Source organism: Solanum stenotomum, chromosome 10, assembly GCF_019186545.1.
Source record: "Solanum stenotomum isolate F172 chromosome 10, ASM1918654v1, whole genome shotgun sequence".
Classification (NCBI taxonomy): domain Eukaryota; kingdom Viridiplantae; phylum Streptophyta; class Magnoliopsida; order Solanales; family Solanaceae; genus Solanum; species Solanum stenotomum.
Genome location: NC_064291.1, coordinates 57,401,451 through 57,425,171, shown reverse-complemented (window position 1 = coordinate 57,425,171; position 23,721 = coordinate 57,401,451). Strand labels below are relative to the sequence as shown.

Below are 23,721 nucleotides of genomic sequence, written 5' to 3'. Positions count from 1 at the left end.
CAATTACCAAATAATAATGTATCGATCTCAACCTAAAATCTTATGGGTAACACTTTCTTATTTAATGTATCTAGTATAAATACAACACTTATCAATTTAAACTGAAAGGATCTTCATGACGTTTCTTCTCAAAATTTTCGATAATTTTGAATCAAAATTGAAAGAATCTTCAATGAACTAGGAGAATAATTTTGAAACTCAAAATTTTCAACAATTTTGAATCAAAACGGAAAGGATCTTCAATGACTTGGAGAAGAATTTTGAATCTCAAAATTTTCGACAATCTTGAATCAAAATCGAAAGGATATTCGATGAACTTGAAGATTCACAAAAGAAATTGTTTGTCCAACAACAATTCCATCACTTTTATATCCTTCATAACTCACCTCGCTTATCCAAAATTTCGACAAAAGTTTTTATGAAACAGAGAAAACGATGAACAAGAAGAAGAAATTTAATTTTTGAATTTTTTGGTTTGTTACACTAAAGGATTTTGAATTCTTGACAATAATTTGGAATGGAATAGCATATTTTATGGGATCTTAATTTGATTTTCAGTTTTTTTTCCCCCCCTTAATTAGTGCAACAAAGGATACTATGAGATCTTAATTTGATTTTTCAGCTTTTTTTTCCCTTAATAAGTGCAACAGATTGATACATAATGTATCAACAATAATGTATCTGGATCCTTAATTATGTATTCAAAATGCCTAAAAAATATGGGATTTATGTAATTACAAAAGTAATAGGGATAAAAGGTAATTTAGGTTTTACACTATTGTATTTATGTAAGTTTATGACAAAGGTTGGAGTAGTTAGCCAGAATATGAGCCCAAATATAAAAGGCCTAAACACATAAGTTTAGGAGACCCGGCCCAATAAGGATCAAATTAGTTTGAGTTCATAATTGTAGGTTATTTATTTTAGAGTGTAAATATAAATACTGAAAACAATTGTGATCACATATTTTGGTCCCAAGAGAAGTGTAGGTCTTAATTCCAGAAATTGCACCAACTACAACAATAGTGCTGGTAATGATGCTTGTGGGTGGGGAGCGCTTCTTGCTTTTGCTTTTGTTTATTTAATGATGAAAAACTAACAATGGCTTATCTGGAATGTCCCAACTTTCCTCCTATAATAATATTATGAATGACGATTCAAGTCGTATTGTTTGTTTTTATCCATTACATCTCTTGGGAAGGTAAATTATGAGCCATTTTCAGTTGTAAATATATGTATGAATCATTAGTTCCAATAATTGTAGTATGACACAAACTCGGATTTTCATCAAATCCCTATCCATGTAACCATAATCATACCATTTCCAAGTGAATTAGATCATAATAAACAACCTAGAGAAATTATACATTTACAAATTACAAACTCACAAAAACAAAATAGATTCTCTGCCTGCCTAACAGAAAATTCAATCAAGGCTTAAACAAACAAAGAAAATGGCACTACAAACTTTTCAATTGGATGAGTAATAGTATCTTTGGATAAACCATAGAGAATAACAATCCAAAGTTAAAAACTTTATTATGAGGTTGTTAGAAGAACATTGGATCGGATAGGACACTTTTGTTTCAGTAATATCCTAAGTTGAGCCTTTTGGCACTCCAACTTCGTACCCCAATGTCTGCTTTTGGAACTAATAGCTCTGACAACCTTTGGGAATTCGACAAATCCTTTGATCCCTCGTTTGATGTGTGGATTTTCAGCTTCTTGTGAATGGTTTCTTCGATGAATCGTCACTTGGTACTGATGAAAATTAGAACCACTAATAGACTTGTGATCAGGCCTACTTGTTCCTGTTTCATCAGCGTTATAGTTGTTCTTTGCATTGGATTGCTCTGTTTGTAACATTTTCTTGGTTGCTTCCAATTCCAACAACTTGTCTTCCAATAAATATTTAGCCTCTGTTAGCTTCATTTGAACTCTTTCCTCCCTCATAACCTCAGCCACCCGCATCATTTTCCTCTCCTCTTCCATATCTTTTCTCAACCGATTCATCTCTGCTTTATCCGACGATATATGATTGGCAAGTTCTTCACATACTCGTTCCAACGCTTCTCTCCCTTTTTTCTCTTCAGAGAGCTCTCTAGCAGTCTTCTTATTCATCCACTCCAACTTCTTACGCGCCTTGCGCTCATGTTCTACTTTGGCCTTCAATTCAGCGACTTGGGCTCGAGCAATCTCAAGCTCAGAGTCCATAAACGGCCTGATAAAGGTGAGATCCCAAAAGGATGCTGCAATTTTCCTAGCAGATATTGGGAGATTGAGTCGATGAATTTGCTTATTATTATTGTTGTTGTGCTGAATTCGGAGAGGAGTGTCAGGATTTTGTGAATTATAGAAAGGGTTTTCGTATAGTTTCCAGGTTGGACATGTAGAAATAGGGATAATGTGATCATCTGAGATATCAATAGACTTATTTCTGAGATTTTCTTGGCTTCTGATCATCATCATCATCCTCTTGATGACAAGGTGGGGGAGTTTCTTGCTTTTATAATAAACACCTTTGCTGCTATGCAGTGCACTGCTTGCATTTCTAATCAACTTTCTTGCTTTTGCTTTTAAGAAAGAAAAAAAAATAGGAGTAGGGCCATGATGTTCTATCTTCTTGTCCTTCCAGCTACTCTAAATTTCAAAAAGTGGAAAAAGATGTTCAACCTCACATGTACCTCTACTATTTAATAAGAGGTGCCCAACTCTCTCCCCCTCCTCCATCTACATCAATCTCTTCCATTTTATATCTTCGATCTTCAACACGTTGAGATTAAAATTATTTCAATATAGCTTATGACATGGAATAATTTGGTGGTAGCAAGTTGTGATGTTTCTCATCTTAATTAGAAATCAGAGTAAAAAAGAGTGCATATCCCAAGAACCATAGGATGCTTCGCTTTGACGATACTGTTAGCGCAATGAGTTACGTCAGTTGCAATCATGTTCCATCATTAACAATTTTCAATTCATATCTGCCTATAAACTATAATTGTGTTACTATTACATAACAAAGAAAAGTACTACGATTTTCATTAAGAGTGCTCAAAATATAAAGAACTAACACACAAAGAAGTCAAGAGATTCAACATCTAGATACTTTATAAAGTAACACTTCATTTTGATCTCGTAATTTTTTGACAAAAAAGGTCTGGATGAAACCCTTCCCTTACCTCCACCAATGAGTGTGAGATGGATACATGAGCATTTTTATCTTGGTCAAGTGGGCATGCAAGGAAGGGGCAAAGTCATGATTATGCTAAGAGTATTGATTTATTTTTTTGGGTCTTGCTAAGAGTATTTAAAATTTAATATAAATGAAATAAAAGTAGTAATATTTGCACAAAATAATTTTGAGGTGTTTAACTGACCATCATTTAACATACATAACTACTACTTTGATGTAGGGTAATTTTGTGTAATCCAACTAAGGATGCTCTGTCCTATAGAGCTTTTAGCAAGAAAAAGGTAAAGTCATATGGTTATAGTGAGTGAGGGGTCCAAATAGTTACGTTGTCTTATGATAGTACAAATTGTTCCACATGGATGGTCTCCCTTTGTGTTTCCTCTTCATTCTGTCGTCTTCCTTCATTAGCATTGGCTCTATCACACCAATACTTGGGCAATAAACTTCTTACCACGTGCTGATGTATTCTGCAACTCCATAACACAGCAACTTTGTGGAGGGGCAATGGAAAATATAGTCCAAAACGGATACTGATCATCATAATATAAAGCAGTTCGATTAATGGACCACTAAAATACTGCAGTAGCAATAATTGGTGCTAATTAGATTGAAGAAAAAGAGTGATTATGACTTTTCTTTCTATTAAGTTATTATAACCCAAAAATGTACCGAGAAATGATATCTATGATCAAATGTTAGCAGGGAAATGATATCTATTATAGGTATTCTTGTTAACAGAATGAAGTGGACAAAAATGGAGAAATGAACAAGGCTATAAATAACAAAGAAGATTGGGCCCCTTAACATACCACACTTACTTCTACAGTAAGGGATTAGGATATGTTCCCTAAAGCAATTCAATGTTCATCTCCACAAAAGTAGTACAACAAAATAAGAGGTCAATTTCATATTTTAATGTGTAACACACATAACAGAACAGACTCTTCTAAGCACGATGGCCATCTAGATTACATTTGAAGCAATGTGTTGATGAACAAACAGATTATAGACTTCCATCAGTGCTTATCCATATGAAAGCGATAGTTGAACAACAACTATCAAGTGATTGCCATCCAAATTCCCAAGTCTATCCTTGTGGAGGCACACATCAAACTACATTTAATAAACTCATGAAATCATCAATCATTATCCATTGAGTTTATAATGGTCATCTTCCAGTAGTATTGAAAGCTTTGGTGTTGATTTAACAGTTAAACTAATCTAAGGGATACTGTAACAAGGATAAGATTAAATTCTATATACACGAGCTTCTGTTCATGCGCTCTAGAAAAGTAGAGTTACATGTGTAGCATCGTACAGGTACAAGTTCTATAGTCGAAATGAACAAGAAAATAATCCAACAATTTAACAGTTCATTCACAGAAATACCATTTCGCTTCTTGAATCCGGGAGACATTAGTTTAGTTGATGGAGAAATATTGGAAACCAGAGAATCAAAAATATTGTGGCCTCAATAGTTATCCTCAATCCAGACTCAACTTTATATTTGGCAACTTAAAGCATGCATTAGTGATTCTAATTGCAGATGATATTTATTTTCCCAAGATAAATTGCATTTTTCGAGTGTTGCATGCCTCTTAGTTACTGATATGTGATTCTACAAGAAATTCATTCTAATTGCATTTACCCCTGGTTTCAGGTAGATTGCTGAGTATTCAATTTGGAACAAAGTGAATAATAAGTCTGGAAATTCATATCAAGCATTTTAAGGGTCTTAACATTCCTAGAGGAACCAAGAATTCCTCTTGCTTACATGCATAGAAGGAAAAATAAACACCTAAATTAGAATATTTAGTGTAACCTTCATTTTACAATTATCTTGAGCTACCAAGGGACCATACTGATTTCTTGATCCTCATCTTCTGCTACAAGACTTAGTTAATAAATGTGACTCCATCCACTACTACTTTGGTGTGGATTCTGCAGATAAGAAAGCAAGGGCCCCAACTAGTGGTGCATTAATGTATGTGGCAGGCTCCGATTGCTGATAATTGTTCCTGTCATCTTCAAAGTTATCTCTACTGTCAGGACCACCCACGATGGCTCCAACGAGAACGTTTGGATTTGGTGACCCCGAGTTCAAAGACTGGAATCCATCATTGCAGCCAATGTGACCAGGATGTGCATGCACTGATGGTAGAGATGAACCTCTATGGTGCACACGAAGTGGATACTTCTGTCCAAAACCAACCATGTACGATATTTTTGCTGGATTATCTCCTAATATGTAGTCCACTTGTTTCTTTGCAAGCTCAACGAGCCTCTCTGCAGGAAATCTTGAACTCCCACATGACACAGCCCCTCCATTTGACCTCAAGTATTTGGCATAGGTTAATAGGAGAAACGATGAAGATGTCACGTATTGGAGATTACTTTCACTTCCTTTGTATAAAAGGCCCCCTGTATACATATGTCTCGGACTTTAATACGTGCATAGGCAGATCCAAAATTTAAACTAAACTCATTCTAATTTTGTTATTATAGTTTCACTACTTCATATGTCCCAATTTATGTACTGACCTGGGGTATACTGAGCTTGAAAGCTAGGTGAGCCTGGTATCAATGAGCAGATATAGTTGTCTGAGTGAACTTTGTATGCTTGGAATTCTTGAGAACTCTTCTCCAAAAAGTCCTGTGTAAAACAGGGGAAAGAAGCAGAGGAGTGAGTGAGTTTATGGCTAAAAAAGTTCAAGTTGAAAGGAGGAAAAAAGGAACCTTTGATAGAATAATTTTGGTTCCAGGTCTCTTGTCATCCCAACTGAAGGAGTAGTCATCATCATTAGCACCCATAGTTTGACCATTTGATTGGATATAAGCAAGATAAGAAGAGTCTTTTGAAGCTCTATGAAGCCATGATGCTCCCCATAGAAGTTCATCCTGAATATTTTATAATGTCAAATTAACCATCGATCGATGAGATAAGTGTGTGTGTATTCACTCTAATATTAAGTAACGTTTCGTCTTACATTGTATCCAGAATAAGAGCAGTAAAATGGGCAGACCACTGAACTGAGACTGTCACTATAGGAACCTCTATACTTGTCCGCAAAAGCAAACACCTGCAATATTGCAAATGTGGGATGCATAAAAAAAAAATAAAAAAATGTATAGGGCTAAATTTGCTTAATTAATTACTCCACCTTTTGTGCAGTACGCAATAATGTAGAGGAATAAGAAGGGTCAGAATCTTTGAACACAATAGAGGCAGCAGCCAATGCAGCAGCAGTCTCAGCAGCAACATCAGAACCTGGATTTTGAGGGGACACTTTGTACACGTTGCGAGGTGTATCCATGTCCTCGGGTCTCTCCCAACACCTGTGATCTTGGTTCGGGTCTCCTACTTGAACGTATAACGTGTCGGGGCTAGCTGTGGCTGCTTTAAGAAGATAATCCGTACTCCAACGAATGGCTGCTTTTGCATTGTTAAGTTGGCTATGCATGGAGCTCCCGAATTCGATTACACTCCATGCTAGTAGAGTTGTGGTGAAGGCCATTGGCAATCCAAACTTAACATTGTCCCCTGCATCATAATATCCTCCTACTAGATCAACCTATAACAAAAACAAAAAGAGAGTTAGTCATTGTGTTGATAAAATGTACAAGTTAATTACTTGTGTCATATATACTAAAAAATAAAAAATAGGAAGATACATATAAGTTATGTATATTTGAGAATTACATGGTAACCGGAACCATCAGACAAGCCAGAATCAGCCCTCCACTTAAGGCGTTGATTCGCAGGCAATTTTCCAGACCTCTGTCCCTCAAAGAAACGAATGGATTTGTCAAGAGCATTAGAGTAATCTTGAGAAGTGAAGGCAAAGGCAAAATTATTAGAAAGATTAAGTAAGAGGAAGCATAAAATGAGCATGCTTAAAGAACCCCTAGTAGCATGAGCCATTTCTCAGCTTCACTTATTAAGTGAATTAAGGTGCTTGTAAGTTTTTGATTTTTATTGGAGGGAAGAGCCTGCTTATATAGTTGGTAGTTGAAGAGTTCGTTGGTCGTTGCAGAGCTTATTAGAAAACTATTTATTTTATTTAATAATAAAAATAAGTGGTAGAATCATAGTTTAATTCACGGGATCAACTGCGACAAATGAGACGAATTTATTGCACGAAAAGAGTTAAAAAGAGAGAAAAGAAGTAAAGAGGCTTATCTGCTTTGACATAAAGTCAATAACGACAAGAAAAAGACTCTTCATATTATTACTGTTCAATCTCGTGATTAAAAAACATTGTTTCGTTCCCCTATTCTACATTATGGAATTTTGTCTCTTCTTTTTAGGTAGACTTTGAATATACTTTACTATGTTGATTGACATACCACAATTCACGGCGACGATAAAAATGTGACTTACCAACTACTATACGCCCTAAAAGTTCATCTTATAATTAGTATAGACATTAAACCACATTCACAAATCACAATGTTTTAACAACTCAACCTCCCAATCTAAACATTTAGTTAGCGAGATAATTAAGGTGTGAGATTAAATCTTTTTTGACTTTTTCCGACCCCATATAAAAAAAGATGAATTATAATCGATCAGGACAACATGTCCTGCCCATCTTATAAACTTCAATTCTACATGCTGTTAAAAGCTATCTGCAAAATCTCAGTACACCATCCTCGAATTAAAACACCTAGTTAAGCATGATTCCTTAAGAGGAAAACGTACTCATGGGTAAGAAAAGAACCAAATTGTCAGAAAGAGTGTTGGAACGTTGTTTTGGCGTTTTAGTTTTGTAATTTTCCTGTCACGAGACTTTGTTCAACAAGACTTCCTTCCATTCACGTGGTGTGCACAGGACTTACAAGCATACATATATTACTTTGGGAAAAAATTAAATAAAATGCACAAAAGGTTTGGCTACAAAAGTTTGGCATAACCTCTACATTCATGTTATTCATGCATGTGACCAATTTTATTGCTAAAAAAAATCATTTACAAGTAAGTCTCTGAAATATTTATCTCTCTCACATGCTTTTCCTCATCTCTTGGGACCATCTTCTATACCCTCACACAAGTTTTTCTATACAATTCTGGTTTACATTTAGGTTAGCATGTGCATACTTTGATGATTATTTCATGTGATATCTTTACTATTAACTTATAATTTTAACTCACTTCAAGATTGACTATTTCACACTTCTAAATGAAAGTTATCCTGAGATTACAGATGTCCAGTAAGTTTTCACTAGTAGCTGTTTAGCTAATTAAAAATAATTATTAATTTTTAAGGGACGTACAAAATTCAAAATAGTTATATTTGAATTGATCGAAAAGGTCAAAAGTGATCATCAATCATATATACAGTGGCTTTGCATTATATTTGTTTAACAAGAAAGTGTTCGGCGAGAAACCATGTGGCTGATTATCTTATTTGTCAACTAAAAACCTGAATTAACAGGAAAATGTGGAGGCTCATCCACCCACTAAAACTATTTTTTTTTATTTGAAGAAGAAAATAATAATGAATCTATATATTATTAAAATTTTATATGAAGCCCCGTGTTTCATTTAATTAAAGACAGACTAGTCCTGCTTCATTTCTGCAGCTTTATACAGATGTTGTGCCAATTTAGAGAAAGACAATATCAGAGACCAATTATAGTATACACTTGTTTCATCTTTTCCATAGTAAATAACGTACTATCTACTAACTTTAACATACTACGTAATTTGTAAAGTAATAAACAATTAAATATTACAATACCATAGTAAGGAGAATAAAAACATTATTAGTGGCAAGATGTTCCATTCACTCTATATATAAATTAATTTATGATGACGAAAAATCTTAACCCATCCTCGCCGATCTCATAAACAAAACCTTAATTCATTTTCTTGAACAACCTTCCATTAGGTAGGAATTCAAGGGGACATTGATCTTTACTCTTTAGTACAAGTTTTGAGATTATTGTACACGTCCATCACACGCTAATTTTTCCACCATATTTTAAGTTTTATTTTTTCTTTAAAAGAAAAGTCAAAGTATCACCATAAATCTTTAAACTTTTTTTTGAAAGAAAAAATATACTCTAATTCTCTTCCATTTTTAGTTTATTCTTTCTTTAGAAGAAAAGTTTGGAATTCTATAAATTGGAGACCCATCTTCTCATATCAAGAACACAATAAAATCAACAATGTAGTCGTTTAAAGAGTTTTGTTTATGGAGAGATTTTCTCCCAACATATTTATGTTTTTCAATATTAGTTTTATAGTATGTAGGCCAATTGACCTTATCATATAATAAAATTATATTTTTAGCATAATATTTTACCATCTAATTTATTATTGTTTTGATTTGCAATTATAAACTATTTTAGATGTGTTATAATTTTTTATGAGAGTATGTTTGTACAGGCTGGTTTGCCCGAGAGGTTAAGGGGGAAGACTTAAGATCTTCTTTCTGCACATAGCCAGCAATTCTCATTTTAGTACTAATCGTTTCTTTTTGCTGATATAACTAACCATTTTTATGACTTAAAAAGACTTTCACTTTTGTTTGGTTAAAAAACTGTGGAGTGTTTCTTCAACACAACTAGGGGATGTGTAGCTCAGATGGTAGTGCGCGATCGTTACCACTAATCTTTTTTTTGTTTGTTTTTTCCTTTGAGTGGAGCAAATCATTCATGGCCCCGGCTGGCTCCTTAGTGTGTCTTCAACTTAACATCTTCTTCGACCTACCCTTCCTTGTTGTTTCATTCGTTTGAGTGTAATAAAGTGACTAATAAAAGGGGAAGTTAAGTTCCACTCTTTTCATTTTTAAGGAGAGTCCAGTAATTAACCTTACTTCCTCGTTATGTTTTCTCATCTCCAAAAGGTGTGGTTCCCCCACAAAAGCTCTTGGATGTTATCACCAACTATTTCAATTAAAACCTCAAGGCATGTTCAAATATGAAATCACAGTTTCCCCAATGAAACGTGGCGTGCCCTTTATAAGTAACTCACGCCGCATTGGTGTTTCCAAGAAACAGGAACAACCTAAGACTGATGACATTTATTCAATAGTGAAGCAATCCATTAGAGGAATAGAAACGGGTCAGAGGAAGCATCAAATATAAGAGGTACAAGTTTATCACCTCCACTTTCTGAAAAATAAAAGCGACAATGTAAAACAGTGAACTTCCAAAGGCAGCAATAATCTACCATTTAGCAAAAAAGTTATCCAGAACCACCAACAATCATCATTGTATCCAAATAATTGTGTGCTGAAAAATTAGTCTTCAAGCTTTCATCTTATTAAGGAAGGAGAGTTCATAAACTTAAAGAGTCAAAGTTGACTTTAAGTTCTCATTACCACCTCGGGAAAATGTGCCTTTTCACCCATCATATAGCAAAACAAAAGAAAAAACTCAACTTCATTTAGCAAGTCATGAAATACATCACAATGGAATCAGAACAACAACTAGAACCTATGGAATCTATTTTGATGCCTCCATTGGAAACCTCTTAAAACAATCTACTCAGTAGCTTCCACGTGTTTCGCGGCATCAGCTTCTTTCAGCCTTTCCAAAGCAGAAATGCGTCCATTTAGAGATTCATAGACATCATTCATCTGGATAAAAGAAAAGAGTGAATAGCATGCAGATAGCAGAGAGATTCCAGCTGAGGTAACATGTTGAAGTTCAGATGAAGGAAAAGATGCTTGAAGAATTTGCTCTTTTAGTCCATATTGATTAATCACCAAGTTTCATTTTGGCCTGTCAAAATAGTATTGTATCTTTTCATCTTTTCAATTTCCCATATTTACAAAAGAGTTTCATGGCTTGTCATCTTTTGGCAGCAATACATAAGGCTTAACAAAGGAACATGAGAAAGAGAAAATGCTCAACTTATACTCCATCCATCCCAATTTAAGTGTCTTAGTTTGACTGCGCACAAAGTTGAAGAAATAATGGGAGAATTTTTAACCTTGTGGTCTTAAACTTGCCATGTCGAATGTTGTAATTGGTAAACTTGCTAAATATAGAAAAGAGACACTCTTTTTGGGACAAACCAAAAAGGAAAGTAAGACACTTAAATATAGAAAAGAGAGCTTCAGTAACTATTTGCAGCAACATTTCATAGACCTATGGAACATGATGAATGATTGATTTCATAGGTATAAAGTTGATGCTAGAAAAATTATCATCTTTCTTCTATTTAGTGTTCAAGAAAACACGAGAATAATAAATAGATCATTTAATATAAATTGCAGGATTTTTAAGGGTCAAGCTACAGTTTAGTTGCAACCACAAAAACTTAACCACCCTCGATGTTCACACCCAACCAATGAAATGTAAGACATATATCCATTATATAAGGATTTATAACTTAACCATGATTAAGTAATATGTATCCTCACATTTTGTATCTCTTAAAGTTAAATTGCTTAGTGTTGTGCAAGCATTAGGTTCAAATTACCATCTTTTACCATCACTTCTGCACTTATTTTGGGCATTAAACTTTCACAATGCTCTTGACCATTGAAATGATCCTTACTAGACCTACTAGGGTTAGAAATGGAGAACAAGGAGAAAAAGAGATATCCTATGAAGTTAAGAATTAGTAGTTAACTTTGGGGCAAAGGGATGTGAAATTAAGAAAACAAGAATAAAACCTCGAAAACATGTTATGAAAGTTTATCTGCAAATTAACATTAGTGATTGTAAAAGAAAGTGGCCAAAGGAATTCAATAAATGGTCACATTTGTATGTTAACTTTCTCAAAAAAAATGGTCACATTTGTAAAAGAAAATAAAAATAAAAATAAAAACAATATATATATATATCTTAAAAAAGGAATCCTGTTCCTGCTCTCTTCATTCTTTCCTCTTAAGTTTTAGCTACCACTAGCTAATTTTGCATTTCCACTCTTTACCATACTAATTTGATGCTACTCCATACTGATCATGCCTGCATCATGTCATTATATACCACCATAATCCTTAAAGTATCAACTGATCTTAATTCCATAATGACTTATTCAATCTCCTTTCTGTTATTGTTGGGATCCTAACTAAAATTTGTTGTACCCCTTCTACTAAACCAGCTAAAATGACTAATTTAATTTCCTGTTTGTTACTGTTAGGATCCTAACTAAAATCTGTTGTCTCCATGCTACTAAATCATCCAAGAATAAGTCTCTTCATGCATCACCAACTTTGGTACTTGCCTTGAAGCACCATTATCTTCACCCTAGGTAAAGAGCCTTAGTGCCATTGCCACTTGAACAATTGAATGAAGCCGCCAGTATTAAAAAAGATAACCATTATAAGATAGTCCATATTTAAGGATGTCAAACATATCAACAGTAATAGTCTTGCTGTGACAGCCATGGTGATTGATTTATCTAACATTCTGACTTAGAAATGAAAACTACATTTTGGAGCAAGTTATAGATAATTTGCTAACGTTACCACTAAAAAGGGCACTGGTTCACCAATTACACATAGATTACTCTAGCTAGAATTTGAAGAACATATTCCATTTGGGACCAATATGCTCCAGGCCACTAGCTATCTTACATCAAGCTACAACTAAATACAGAACCCGTAACTGTTGCCAACAATGGAGAGACTAAGCAGAAAGCACTTGAAAGCTTAATATGTTGACTAGCAATTCTTCCAACAGTTACATTATATCCTAATTTCTCTCACTAGATTAAACAGAAGAGTAATTTCCATCAAGCCCAGGGATTCTGTTCAGCAACACTCAGGTAATTTAGAAAATTTGAACCTAATTACTTTGTCAAAAGAAAAATTACAAATATGCAATTTAAGTAGAGAAGGGTAAAGGTAAAAGGGCAGCCCATAGCTGATAGCACAATTTGAAGTCCCCAAAACAAGAAAAAAAATACTATTTCAATCGATTGAGTCCACCTTAATCCCAAACTAGTTGAAATTCAGAAAGTGGATGGAAGATTAAAAGGAACCTGTTGAGACATGGAATGATGGGCGGTTTGGTAATCCTTGTGGAGAAGGTAGAGACCGCCGGCCGATGCCACCGCAGCACCGGCGAAGAAGGCTGCAAATCTCACCCTTAGAACGTATCCCATTTTTCTGAATCTGCACCTCTTTACGATTTTGGTATTTAGGGAAAGTGAAACGATTTTCGTCTTTGCCGTCTCCACTTATACTTTCTTTTTCATAAATAAACAGATTAAGTGCCAAATTTGTTTATTGCATTTAATACAAATTTTTTTTTTAAAAAAAAAGATAATACAAAAGTAGAGGTAAATATAGTGCATTGACTTTTATTTTTTTTACTCAAATTAATAAGGAGGAGGAGGAAGAAATTACTACTCAAAATATTATATAACTTAAGTTTATAGATATCAATAATGTAAAAAGAAAATCACAGGACGGTATAATGACTTTTAGTCCACGGCTGATGTAGTTTGTCGTGTAAAATTAATTTGAAGAATACTTCAAATAGAATGCTAATATTAAATTGGGAAAATTGTGCAATGGCAAATTATTAATTGAAAATAAATAATATAGCTACTGATTCATTTATTTCCTTTGAGTAGCTACAGTTTCGTATATCTTGCTACTGACAGGTCCCACAAATTAAAAAAAAAATAGAAGTCTTTTCCTTTATACAATTCACTTCATTTCTTTCCTCTCTCCCATACCCTTCAATTTCTCCTAAATTCTTTCCACAAAATCAGTTTGAATTTCAAATCTTCACTACTACGCTCTCAATCACGATTTCAAAAATTTCAGGTACCGCCAAAACCTCTAAATCAATTATTTTTTTTCCAATTTTTTCCTTATTTCTTTAACTTTCATATGAAATCATAATCCATACAGATTTTTCACTTATACAATGGATGAACATTTTTCTTGGGTCTAACTCAGAATTTTGGAGAGATTGTAGGTTCAATAGCCAAATCCAAATAAATTAAAGACATCAGATCCAAATTTAAGAATTACCCAATCAGATTGGATGAAATTAGTGCAAAACTGAAGTAATCTGAAATTGTTGAGGGAGGTGACAAAGATCAGTACAATGCTAGTTCAAGTAAGAAGAGGAAAGGAAAAGCAATTGTATATTAGCCATTAGGTTAATATACAAACTTATTGTATAAAGCAATTGTATATTAGAATTTGTTCTGGCTCATTGGAGCAAGATAAACATGAAGAAGTTCAGGTATTTGTATAATCATTAATTTGTATATGTTACGATTGTATATTAGTCTTATATTTTCTCTGTAAATTTTTGCCCTATATCTGTTTGTTTTTGCAGATATGTGCATCCATTAGGTTTAATATACAAACTTATTGTATAAATAGCAGTAGTTATTATAACAATTTTACCATATATACAATATTAACAATTATACAATTGAAATGTTTTGTATAATATATAATATCCATATAAAACATGTTTATGTTATATTCGGATAAAGTTAGTGTTATACAAAATGACTATATGTACTTTTTTATATGTTTATTTATACAGATTTTTATTTTTTTTAGCCATTAGGTTTAATATACAACCTTTCTCTATTAATAGAAGTACAATAATCTCACTATATATACAATATAAACAATTATACAATTGAAATGTGTTGTATAATGTATAATCTTATTTATAAAACTTGTATAGGATAAATTGAATTAAATCTTATTTTATACAATTCGCTAACTGTATTTGTGTCATATTTATACACAATAAGTCATAGTTATGTATGTTGTGTCGGAATTTTCCTATTTCTAGAAAAATCACCTTTTGAAATGATCTAAGNTTCTTTCTCACAATTTTTTTTTTTTTTCTAAATAGAATTGTTTGTTGAAATATAATGATTTTGCTACTCTTAAGAAATATTAATACCTGGGCTTTAATATCTTGGATTTGGACAAGTAAAGGCCCACTTGAGGAGGTCTTTCCAATCCAATAAAGAGCCCAGTTTGTCGAAGTCACAGACAAGGGAAAATTATTTATAGGAAAATTGTTATAAAATTGCAACTATTAATTCAAATTAAATGCTCTAACCATAGTTTCATTCAATTTTAATCTGTAGCAAAATGTTTGCCAGTCATCTCACTTCCAGCGAATCTCGCCTCGCCTCTCTCACTTTATACAAACACAAATGCATAAATTGCGTTTCTATTTGTATAAAGCGAGAGAAAATTGTATATACAAATACATATATTTTCGTCTTATCTATATTATATATATATATATATATATATTACCTTAAAAGCATAAACTCCTAACTTGAATGTTAAATTACTATAATATCCCTAACTTAGGTTGTGACTTTTTCGATGAGTTGTGACTTTTCTGATAAGTTGTGACTTTTTTCAAAGGGTTGTGATTTTTCGATGAGTTGTGACTTTTTCAAAGAGTTGCGACTTTTCCAAAGAGTTGATGAAACTTTTTCAAAAAATTGTGACTTTTTCGATATGTGGTGACTTTTTGAAAGGGTTGTGACTTCTCGGAAAGGTCATGACTTTTCAGATAAGACACAAAAAACACTTGTTCATACTACCCTTTGTTGACTATAAATAGAAGGGTTTCATCTCATTTTGAACCACAATTATTTTTAAATCTTCTACTCTTCTTCTTCTTGCATTTTAAAAAATTTCGTGTGATTTATTGTCGTTGAGTGAGTTCGAAGTTTAGCGGAATATGAGGTACCACTATTCTGATGAAGTAAATTGTTCTATCCTAAGAGGTAAATTCCTTAACCTCGAGTACTTGAGGAAAATAATTGTGATGATATTATAATTATTTTTTTGCTTAGTATATACATTATTATGTAATGTTTCAATATATGAAGTTAACATGATGTAGTCTAAATTTATTTGTTTTTGGTAACAATTTTTCTTGTGATGTAGATATATGCTTCTGAATATCTTTTTAAAAAATTATTAAAATTATCAAGAGTTAGAGAATTATCACGATTTATTTTTGTGATATTCAAGACAAAATAATGAGTTTATTTATCAATGCTACTTATATGATTTAGATTGTCAGGAAGTTTGCTTCAAAATAGCTATTACTATATAAAAATTGCCGTTTTGTTTTACTGATTTACCATTTCTTAATATTTAAGTACTTTCGATGAAGAAAAGTTTATATGACTTATAATAACGTCAGTTGAAGTTTCTATTAGTTTAATTTTTATTGTAGTCTAAATTCATTTGTTTTTGTCAACAATTTCTCTTATGATGTAGATATATGCTTCTGGATATCTTTTTCCAAAATTATTAAACTTCTCAAGAGTTAGTGAATTGTCACGATTTGCTTTTTAGATGCCCAAGACAAAAGAGTTACTTTATTTATCAATGTTACTTATGTGATTTAGATTGTCAGGAAGTTTGCTTCAAAATAGTTATTACTATATAAATATTGCCCTTTTGTTTTACTGATTTACTATTTCTTAATATTTCAGTATTTTCGACGAAGAAATGTTCATATGACTTGTAATAATGTCAGTAGAAGTTTGTATTAGTTTAATTTTTATTGTACTCTAAATTCATTTATTTTTGTTAACAATTTCTCTTGTGGTATAGATATATGTTTCTGAATATCTTGTTCCAAAATTATTAAACTTCTCAAGAGTTAGAAAATTATCACGATTTATTATTTTGATGCTCAAGACAAAAGAATTACTTTATTTATCAATGCTACTTATATGATTTAGATTCTCAGGAAGTTTTCTTTAAAATAGTTATTACTATGTAAACATTGCCATTTTGTTTTAATAATTTACTATTTCTTAATATTTCAGTATTTTTGACGAAGAAAAGTTCATATGATTTCTAATAATGTCTATTGAAGTGTGTATTAGTTTAGTCTTTATTATTTATTTAATAATTAATTTTTATGAGATATATATTTTCATTAATGCAAATATATATATATATATATTGGGTAGGTATTTATATATGTCACAAATGTATTATCAAGTTAACAAGATCTTCTAACTTCAAAATATATTATTTTAAAATTTTGTGAATATATATGAATCATTTAAAATTTATCATTAACAAAATAAATTTTAAATTCAGTAATATGGAATAAACATTTTCATTTTGTCCCTACACTAAATTAAAATCTAATAACTATAAAGAAAATAGTAACATTAATTAAAAGTCCTATTTATTTATGTAAGTATAAAGTTTATTAGAAATTCATCTATTGTACATTAATTCTTTAGTTATAACATTATAAATTCTCTTAGTTATTACTAATTATTGCCAATATTATTCACTCTTTTACGTTCTTTAGTTATAATATTATGAATTCTCATAGTTATTACATTAATTATTTCTATTTTTAATCTTTCCTTATATTAACTTTTGACCAATAATTTTTCATATTATTATATCGCCCCTATATATGTGATAACACGGTGTTGTCATTTTCCCTTGGACGAATCATGCTTGGTTGAATAAATTGAAAATTGTTTACAAGTATATGAACTATATCTTTGTTGGGTGTAAGATAAATAAGTGATTATATATATGATTTCACAGATAGAATATATTCTTTAATTTTAATTTTTAGTTTTTTTTCGGTTTAAAATAAAAAAGAAACATTTCTCAATTAACTATGGACAGTTATATAAATATCTTTGATTTATGTACATAGACAATTGAGAAGTCAAATATGAGAGCCAACAAAAAGAACGTCATCTATTATGTTATAACTTATAAAATAAAAATTAATATACAAAAATAGTTCTAAAAATAAAATGTAGTTGTTCTCCACATGATCATATGACATCTAAACAAATTAAGTGGAATACATGTCAAAGCACATCTGGTTAGATGACAAGAAAAATACACAACAAATATCGTCTATAAGGTAATATTCTATAAGGTAATATTAGTGCGATATGACTAATTACATGATTGAACGTCATCAAATTGAAATAAATATATACATTGTTGCGTTTAACTAATAAAATTTTTCATTGACTATCTTTATAGGTTCATGTGAATAAGAGATATATGATGATCCACATTGAACATTTACAAAAGAATCTGCAATATTATTTTGTGCAAAGCTTATTATTCAATTTTTCGATTAAATTTTCTGAATTGATAATCACGTGCAACACACGTGTCGAAAATCTAGTACACTTAAAATTATACAAATACAGATCTTCCTCTGCTCAATTTTCTTTTGTCTTTCTCTCTTTCTCACTTTATACAAACACAAATTATACAATTGATTCGTATATGTATACCAAAATATACATATTAATAACCATATTCGTATATGTATACTGAAATTTACATATTAATAGTCATTCGTATATGTATAGCGAATTATACAAATCACAAGCTCCATAGCAAACATAAAATTTGCTATGGAGCGCAATTATGCAAACTATAGCTATAACATACAAATATAATTTTTATATTTGCTATATTGAAAGTTGCTCATTATTTTTTTATTTTTTTTAAAACAAAAAAAAAGAATGAATATGTAGTAACAAGTTCACGTTACACGTGGCAGTTGGAGGTCCATTAATACAAAGTCAGCAAGTGATTGACTTTTTATTTTATCTGCTAACCATTAAGGAGGCTCTCCACAACAGCCAACTACTTTCAATTTTTTATTTCCTTTTTTGAATTTGACTAATTGTCTCTTCGCCCTACATTTGATGAATAACAGATTAATTATGATACTTAGCTTTAATGTTATCCACTTCAAAAATATTGAACATTCATATAATTGATTTTAATTTATTTAGATTGGAGATATCTAATAGTCAGTTTTAATTAATTTGGATTAAAGATATCTATAATTACTCTTTAACTTATTGTTAATGTAAGTTATTTAAAAGTACATACAGTTTATGATTAGCCAGTGCTGATTGATAACCTAGAATGCTTGTAAGGAGACTACTTTGTTTAAATTCCTGGTTTCGAACTCAATTATACTAACCACAAATGTAAATATAGTTAAAATTATAGATAAATATATAGCACTACCCATTAATTAATTATATTGAACCCACAGAAGAAATAAGATTAATGGTGGGCGAAACCAGCTCATTGTTAGTTGTTGATAGATTAGGTCTCTAAGGAAACAGTTTATTCAAAATATTCATGCATGCATGTGACCAATTTCCTGCTGGCCAATAGTTCATCACTACTGCAGTCTGCATGCATGGCATTATATATATATATATATATATATATATATTGCCAACATCCAACAACACCTCATTTATATATATTATTATTCATCCTTTATTTTTATCAATCCATCTGTATAATCTTATACTATTAATTAAGTTTTGGGGTATCATGATCAAAATCTGCGTATTTCAATCATCTTTTCTTTTAAATTTTCAGAGAAATTATAAAAATTGTGGCAATGTTGTTACCTATAATTAATTAGGTCGCAGTTGCATGCATGGTCCAAGCTAGCTAGTGAAATCAACAACGTAGCTAAAAAACCTTTTTCTAATGATCTCTGATATATACTCTTCTTGGAAAATGGTGTAAAATTGATCAATTTAATTAAATTCAGCAGAGTTGACTTCCTATTATTATTATTATTATTATTATTATTATTATTATTATGCCATGCTAGAAAGTATTCTTATTTTGACTTCTTATGTATCTGCATTTATTTCTATCTTCTTTTTTGGGGCGGGAAAGTAATTATGTACTCATAACATCATCGACTACTTCAATTTGAACTTGACATTAACTAATCACATACTATTGTTCGATAGAGAGGAACCATGTATTGTATAGTGAAGGAAATTGACAAGAGAGCAACACTATAGGTGCTGCTGAGAGATGTATGATAATTGATATACATCAAAGCCAATTAATACATGACGTTGAAATATACACATACACTTATATAATTTCACCATGATTAATCAGCTCCACGAGCTTGGCTTAAAAGTCTTTTAAGTTTACTAACGCCATATATAGGTACAAGCGAAATGAAATACACTTAATTAGGACATGGAATGTTGTAATGAACTTACAATGTTAGCTTTGAGCCTATGAATAAAAGAAACTCCTAGTAGCTAGATATATAGTCCTTTCTTCATCTAACGAGTCCTATTCGATGATAATTATTCAAATAAGTCAGGACTCAGGTTTGTGAATTTTGAAACCAAATAGTAGCTAGCTAATTAAATACACTAGTCTACAGACAAACAAAGAGGTATCAACTACTTGATGGAGATGAAAAGATTACCAAAAATAACATAGTCGACGATCATTCGTGAATTTCAGTTATTATATCAGAAGGCTTGAAGTCGATACTAGGTGGAATGAATACATTTAATTATTAGGGCATGTAATGTCGTAATGAACTATATGAGTTATATGTTATTACGTACGATATCTTTCTATTCTTAATTACATGTAATTAAAAATTCATGAGTTTGTGAGTAAAAAAACATCTAGTGGATGATTCTTTATCCTTCTAATGAGGTCCACCAATTCAATGAAAATTCAAATTATTCAAGTTAGTTGATATATTGAAACGGGATAGTTAATTAAATACTAGCTAGTCTATAAACAAATAAAGATGTATCAACTACTTGGTGGAAATGTAAAAACTACCAAAAATAACTTAGTTGATACGATTCTTGATGAATCTTAGGCTTGAAGTTGATGTCATGTACAACGTGAAATGAAATACATTTACTTCGGACATAAAATGTAAAAACGAGTTACTTATAGTAGGATGAGCGAAAATTTTCTATTCTTATTTATAATTGTCAAATACCAACTTTATGATGGTGCATGAACCAGAGAAGAATCAGACACCAATTAATTCGATCAGCTTCGAATTCAATGGAAAATAGTAACAGAAATTATATATATTTACATGTATTTTATTTGAATTTAATGTTCATATGCTTTGTGCAGAGCTGTCTTAATTAATTCTGAATTACGTAATTAACACAAGTAGTGAAGGATCAATGTCGTGGAACTTTGTACTACTGTGATCATGTATATCATGAATTAATAATAAAACTTTTAACATGTTTTGGTTGGATTAGCTATTTTCAATGTGAAGTTTTCTTTTTTAATGATATGACATGACCACAGACCACTAGCACTATTGGTTAAATACATGATTTTATTTATTTGCAGACACGTTTAAATGGAGAAGCCATTTGTGTAAATTAATGGCCAAATAATACCAACTTTGAAGGTTGAACCATACATCAAGTTTTATTCAGCATTTATAACTACATGAATTTTTCAACACAATATTACTGAAATTTCACTTGTCAAATCCTATGCTGCATACTGTATTTTAGCTAGAGGAATCAAACGTCTTAAAATGACAATTAAACTAAGCTAAATACTCCTATTAATTAAGAAGCGGTCCAAAAGGACTAATATTTTACCTGCAATATTAGCTGAGCCGTTTCAAGTCTTTCAATGAAACATTGCAGGAACATTAATAATAGGATCGGAGTTAGATGTATACATATTTATTTGGGTACGATGGAAGAAAACTAATGCAAATATCGTTCATAAGAAATACGACTTAAGTCCACTATAAAAAGAAATTCCTTGTTCATAACTGCTTTACTCCAAAATATCAAAATATCAAAATATCAAATCATCTTCAGGTTTGTGTTCTTTTTTTGCTAGAAAATAGGTAGATTGATTGACCTTCATCCTAACATGTTTAATAGGCCGTCTAAACGGATAATATTGTACCTTCATTTCATTGATTAAACAATTTGTATTAGATGAAATAAATATGTATCTATTATAATCACATCCCATATCTTTAATTTGATTATGTTATTAATTTTGAACAATTGTATAACACAAACTTTTTCTTGCAAATTTTGTGTAGTAGTTATTATGAGATAGATACCTAGAGTCATCATAATAATAAATGAAATGTGACATGAGAGACAATCCACAAATTGTACAACAAAAATATGGTTTACAAAGATTTTGTGTAAACATGAGTGATTACTGATAAGACAAGCACCGAAAGATTAGACAAATACTGCTGCAAAATTAACAAGTCACATGATCCACCAATCATCCGTCGCCTCCTACAAACAAAAGTCCAACCAATTTGTGGCGCAAACGGTAGAACTGATCCACTCTTAATCAGAGGTCTCAGATTTGAGCACTAGATACGGAGAAAATTTTGTTATTCCAAATGGCCCTTTGGTATGCGATCTAAATTTAATCGGAATTTCAATACATGACTCTGGAGGGAAAAAAGAGGTCACAAATCAACATATCATGAGCAGTACTGACCAATTCATGAAAATTAAAACGAGCAGCAAACATCTCATTCACTATACTTATTAGCCGTTTCTAAGAAATTATTTTTGAATAAGTATTTGTTTATCAAATAAGATTGGTATATATTTCCAATTTTAAACTTGAAAAATAAAATTTAAAAGCTTATAGCGGTTTAATTACTTATAAAATTAACTTTATAGCTAGTAAGCTATGCACAAGCATTGTTGCAGAATGCAGACCACATGGTCATGGAGAAAAACACTTCACATTTCGATATACGAGTATCGGAAAATTTATTTCACCATCACCTATTGCATTCAAGTTTTTTGTCATTTTGCTATACAAGTAGTATAATTTCAAGGTTGTCAAAATCTCGAGTAAAAGAAAGCTATTGATTTATACTATATATGTTACGTGAGCATGTGATACAAGGATGAAAAAAAGGGCAGATGAATTAATTAAGGTTATTATTGGGACAGGCATATCTACACTTCAAAAAAAAATTTAGAACAATTTTAACGGCATGTCTAATAACTGAATTTTATAACCATGAGGAATAGATAATCATAATATAATTTTGATAAATTTTTAATACTAATTTAGCTAATACCGGATAGATTTTATTTCCCAAATTTTATTCTAGGGTAAGACTCTGTCATTTCATCAATGAATTCCTTTCCTCCATTGAGTCCCAAAGATTTCTCTAGGATCGAAGGGGTGAAGCTTAGAGCCTATACTTTGGCTACAGCCTATTGGCCCTCTGGGGACCATCCGAGTCATCATGTCCATAAAGGCGGTAGGGGCATTAGTCAACTCAAAAGACGGGGTAAGAGTTTATTCTTTGTAACCAAACAGCCCCTTATGGAATAATAATACTGGTAAATTTTTGTGTGATATTGATCACTTGCTTGTACCAGTCATATTTTTATTCTTTTTGTGGTATGCTTAGAGCCCGTTTGGATTGACTTAAAAAAAGTAACTTTTTAAAGTGCTGGAACTTATTTTTAAAATAAGTAGTTATGTGTTTGGATAAAAGTGCTGCAGTTGAAAAAAAAGTTGTTGATGTGTTTGGCAAATAAGTGCTGGTAAACACTTTTTTTTATCAAAATGTCTGAAATACCCTTTAAGCTGTTAACATGATAAAAAGTTGATTAATTTAAGGTTTTTATACTTAAAAAAAAAAATTAAAACAAAATTAATTTATCTTTTACATCCATAAGTAATAATATTTTTCTATCATTCACATATTTCTTTACCACCTTATAAGAGGAATATAAATTCATATTTCAGAAA

The 23,721-nt window shown here is 31.4% G+C and overlaps 3 protein-coding genes across 3 annotated transcripts; all 3 read right to left on the bottom strand.

The window, feature by feature from the left end:
- Positions 1 to 1,241: 1,241 nt before the first annotated feature.
- LOC125841873 (protein BRANCHLESS TRICHOME-like) lies at positions 1,242 to 2,637 on the bottom strand. The gene has a single exon (XM_049521055.1). The coding sequence runs from the start codon at positions 2,470 to 2,472 to the stop codon at positions 1,540 to 1,542; it is 933 nt and encodes a 310-aa protein (XP_049377012.1). The 5' UTR covers positions 2,473 to 2,637; the 3' UTR covers positions 1,242 to 1,539.
- A 2,318-nt stretch (positions 2,638 to 4,955) lies between these two features.
- On the bottom strand, positions 4,956 to 7,140 carry LOC125841827 (endoglucanase 1-like). The gene is made up of 6 exons (XM_049521010.1): positions 6,894 to 7,140; positions 6,355 to 6,765; positions 6,181 to 6,273; positions 5,930 to 6,091; positions 5,735 to 5,846; positions 4,956 to 5,614 (listed from the first exon to the last, which is right to left on the bottom strand). The coding sequence occupies exons 1-6, from the start codon at positions 7,113 to 7,115 to the stop codon at positions 5,118 to 5,120; spliced, it is 1,497 nt and encodes a 498-aa protein (XP_049376967.1). The 5' UTR covers positions 7,116 to 7,140; the 3' UTR covers positions 4,956 to 5,117.
- A 3,406-nt stretch (positions 7,141 to 10,546) lies between these two features.
- Positions 10,547 to 13,330, bottom strand: LOC125841828 (uncharacterized). Its single transcript, XM_049521011.1, has 2 exons — positions 13,137 to 13,330; positions 10,547 to 10,779 (listed from the first exon to the last, which is right to left on the bottom strand). Exons 1-2 carry the CDS (start codon positions 13,257 to 13,259, stop codon positions 10,684 to 10,686), a joined length of 219 nt encoding a protein of 72 aa, XP_049376968.1. The 5' UTR covers positions 13,260 to 13,330; the 3' UTR covers positions 10,547 to 10,683.
- Positions 13,331 to 23,721: the final 10,391 nt, after the last annotated feature.

Coding starts and splice junctions, on each gene's coding strand:
- LOC125841873 (XM_049521055.1), bottom strand. CDS start 2,472: ATGATGATGATGATCAGAAGCCAAGAAAATCTCAGAAATAAGTCTATT.
- LOC125841827 (XM_049521010.1), bottom strand. CDS start 7,115: ATGGCTCATGCTACTAGGGGTTCTTTAAGCATGCTCATTTTATGCTTC. Junction 6,274..6,354: donor TATTGCGTACTGCACAAAAG/GTGGAGTAATTA, acceptor GCAATATTGCAG/GTGTTTGCTTTTGCGGACAA. Junction 5,847..5,929: donor CCAAAATTATTCTATCAAAG/GTTCCTTTTTTC, acceptor TGTTTTACACAG/GACTTTTTGGAGAAGAGTTC.
- LOC125841828 (XM_049521011.1), bottom strand. CDS start 13,259: ATGGGATACGTTCTAAGGGTGAGATTTGCAGCCTTCTTCGCCGGTGCT. Junction 10,780..13,136: donor ATCATTCCATGTCTCAACAG/GTTCCTTTTAAT, acceptor TCTTTTATCCAG/ATGAATGATGTCTATGAATC.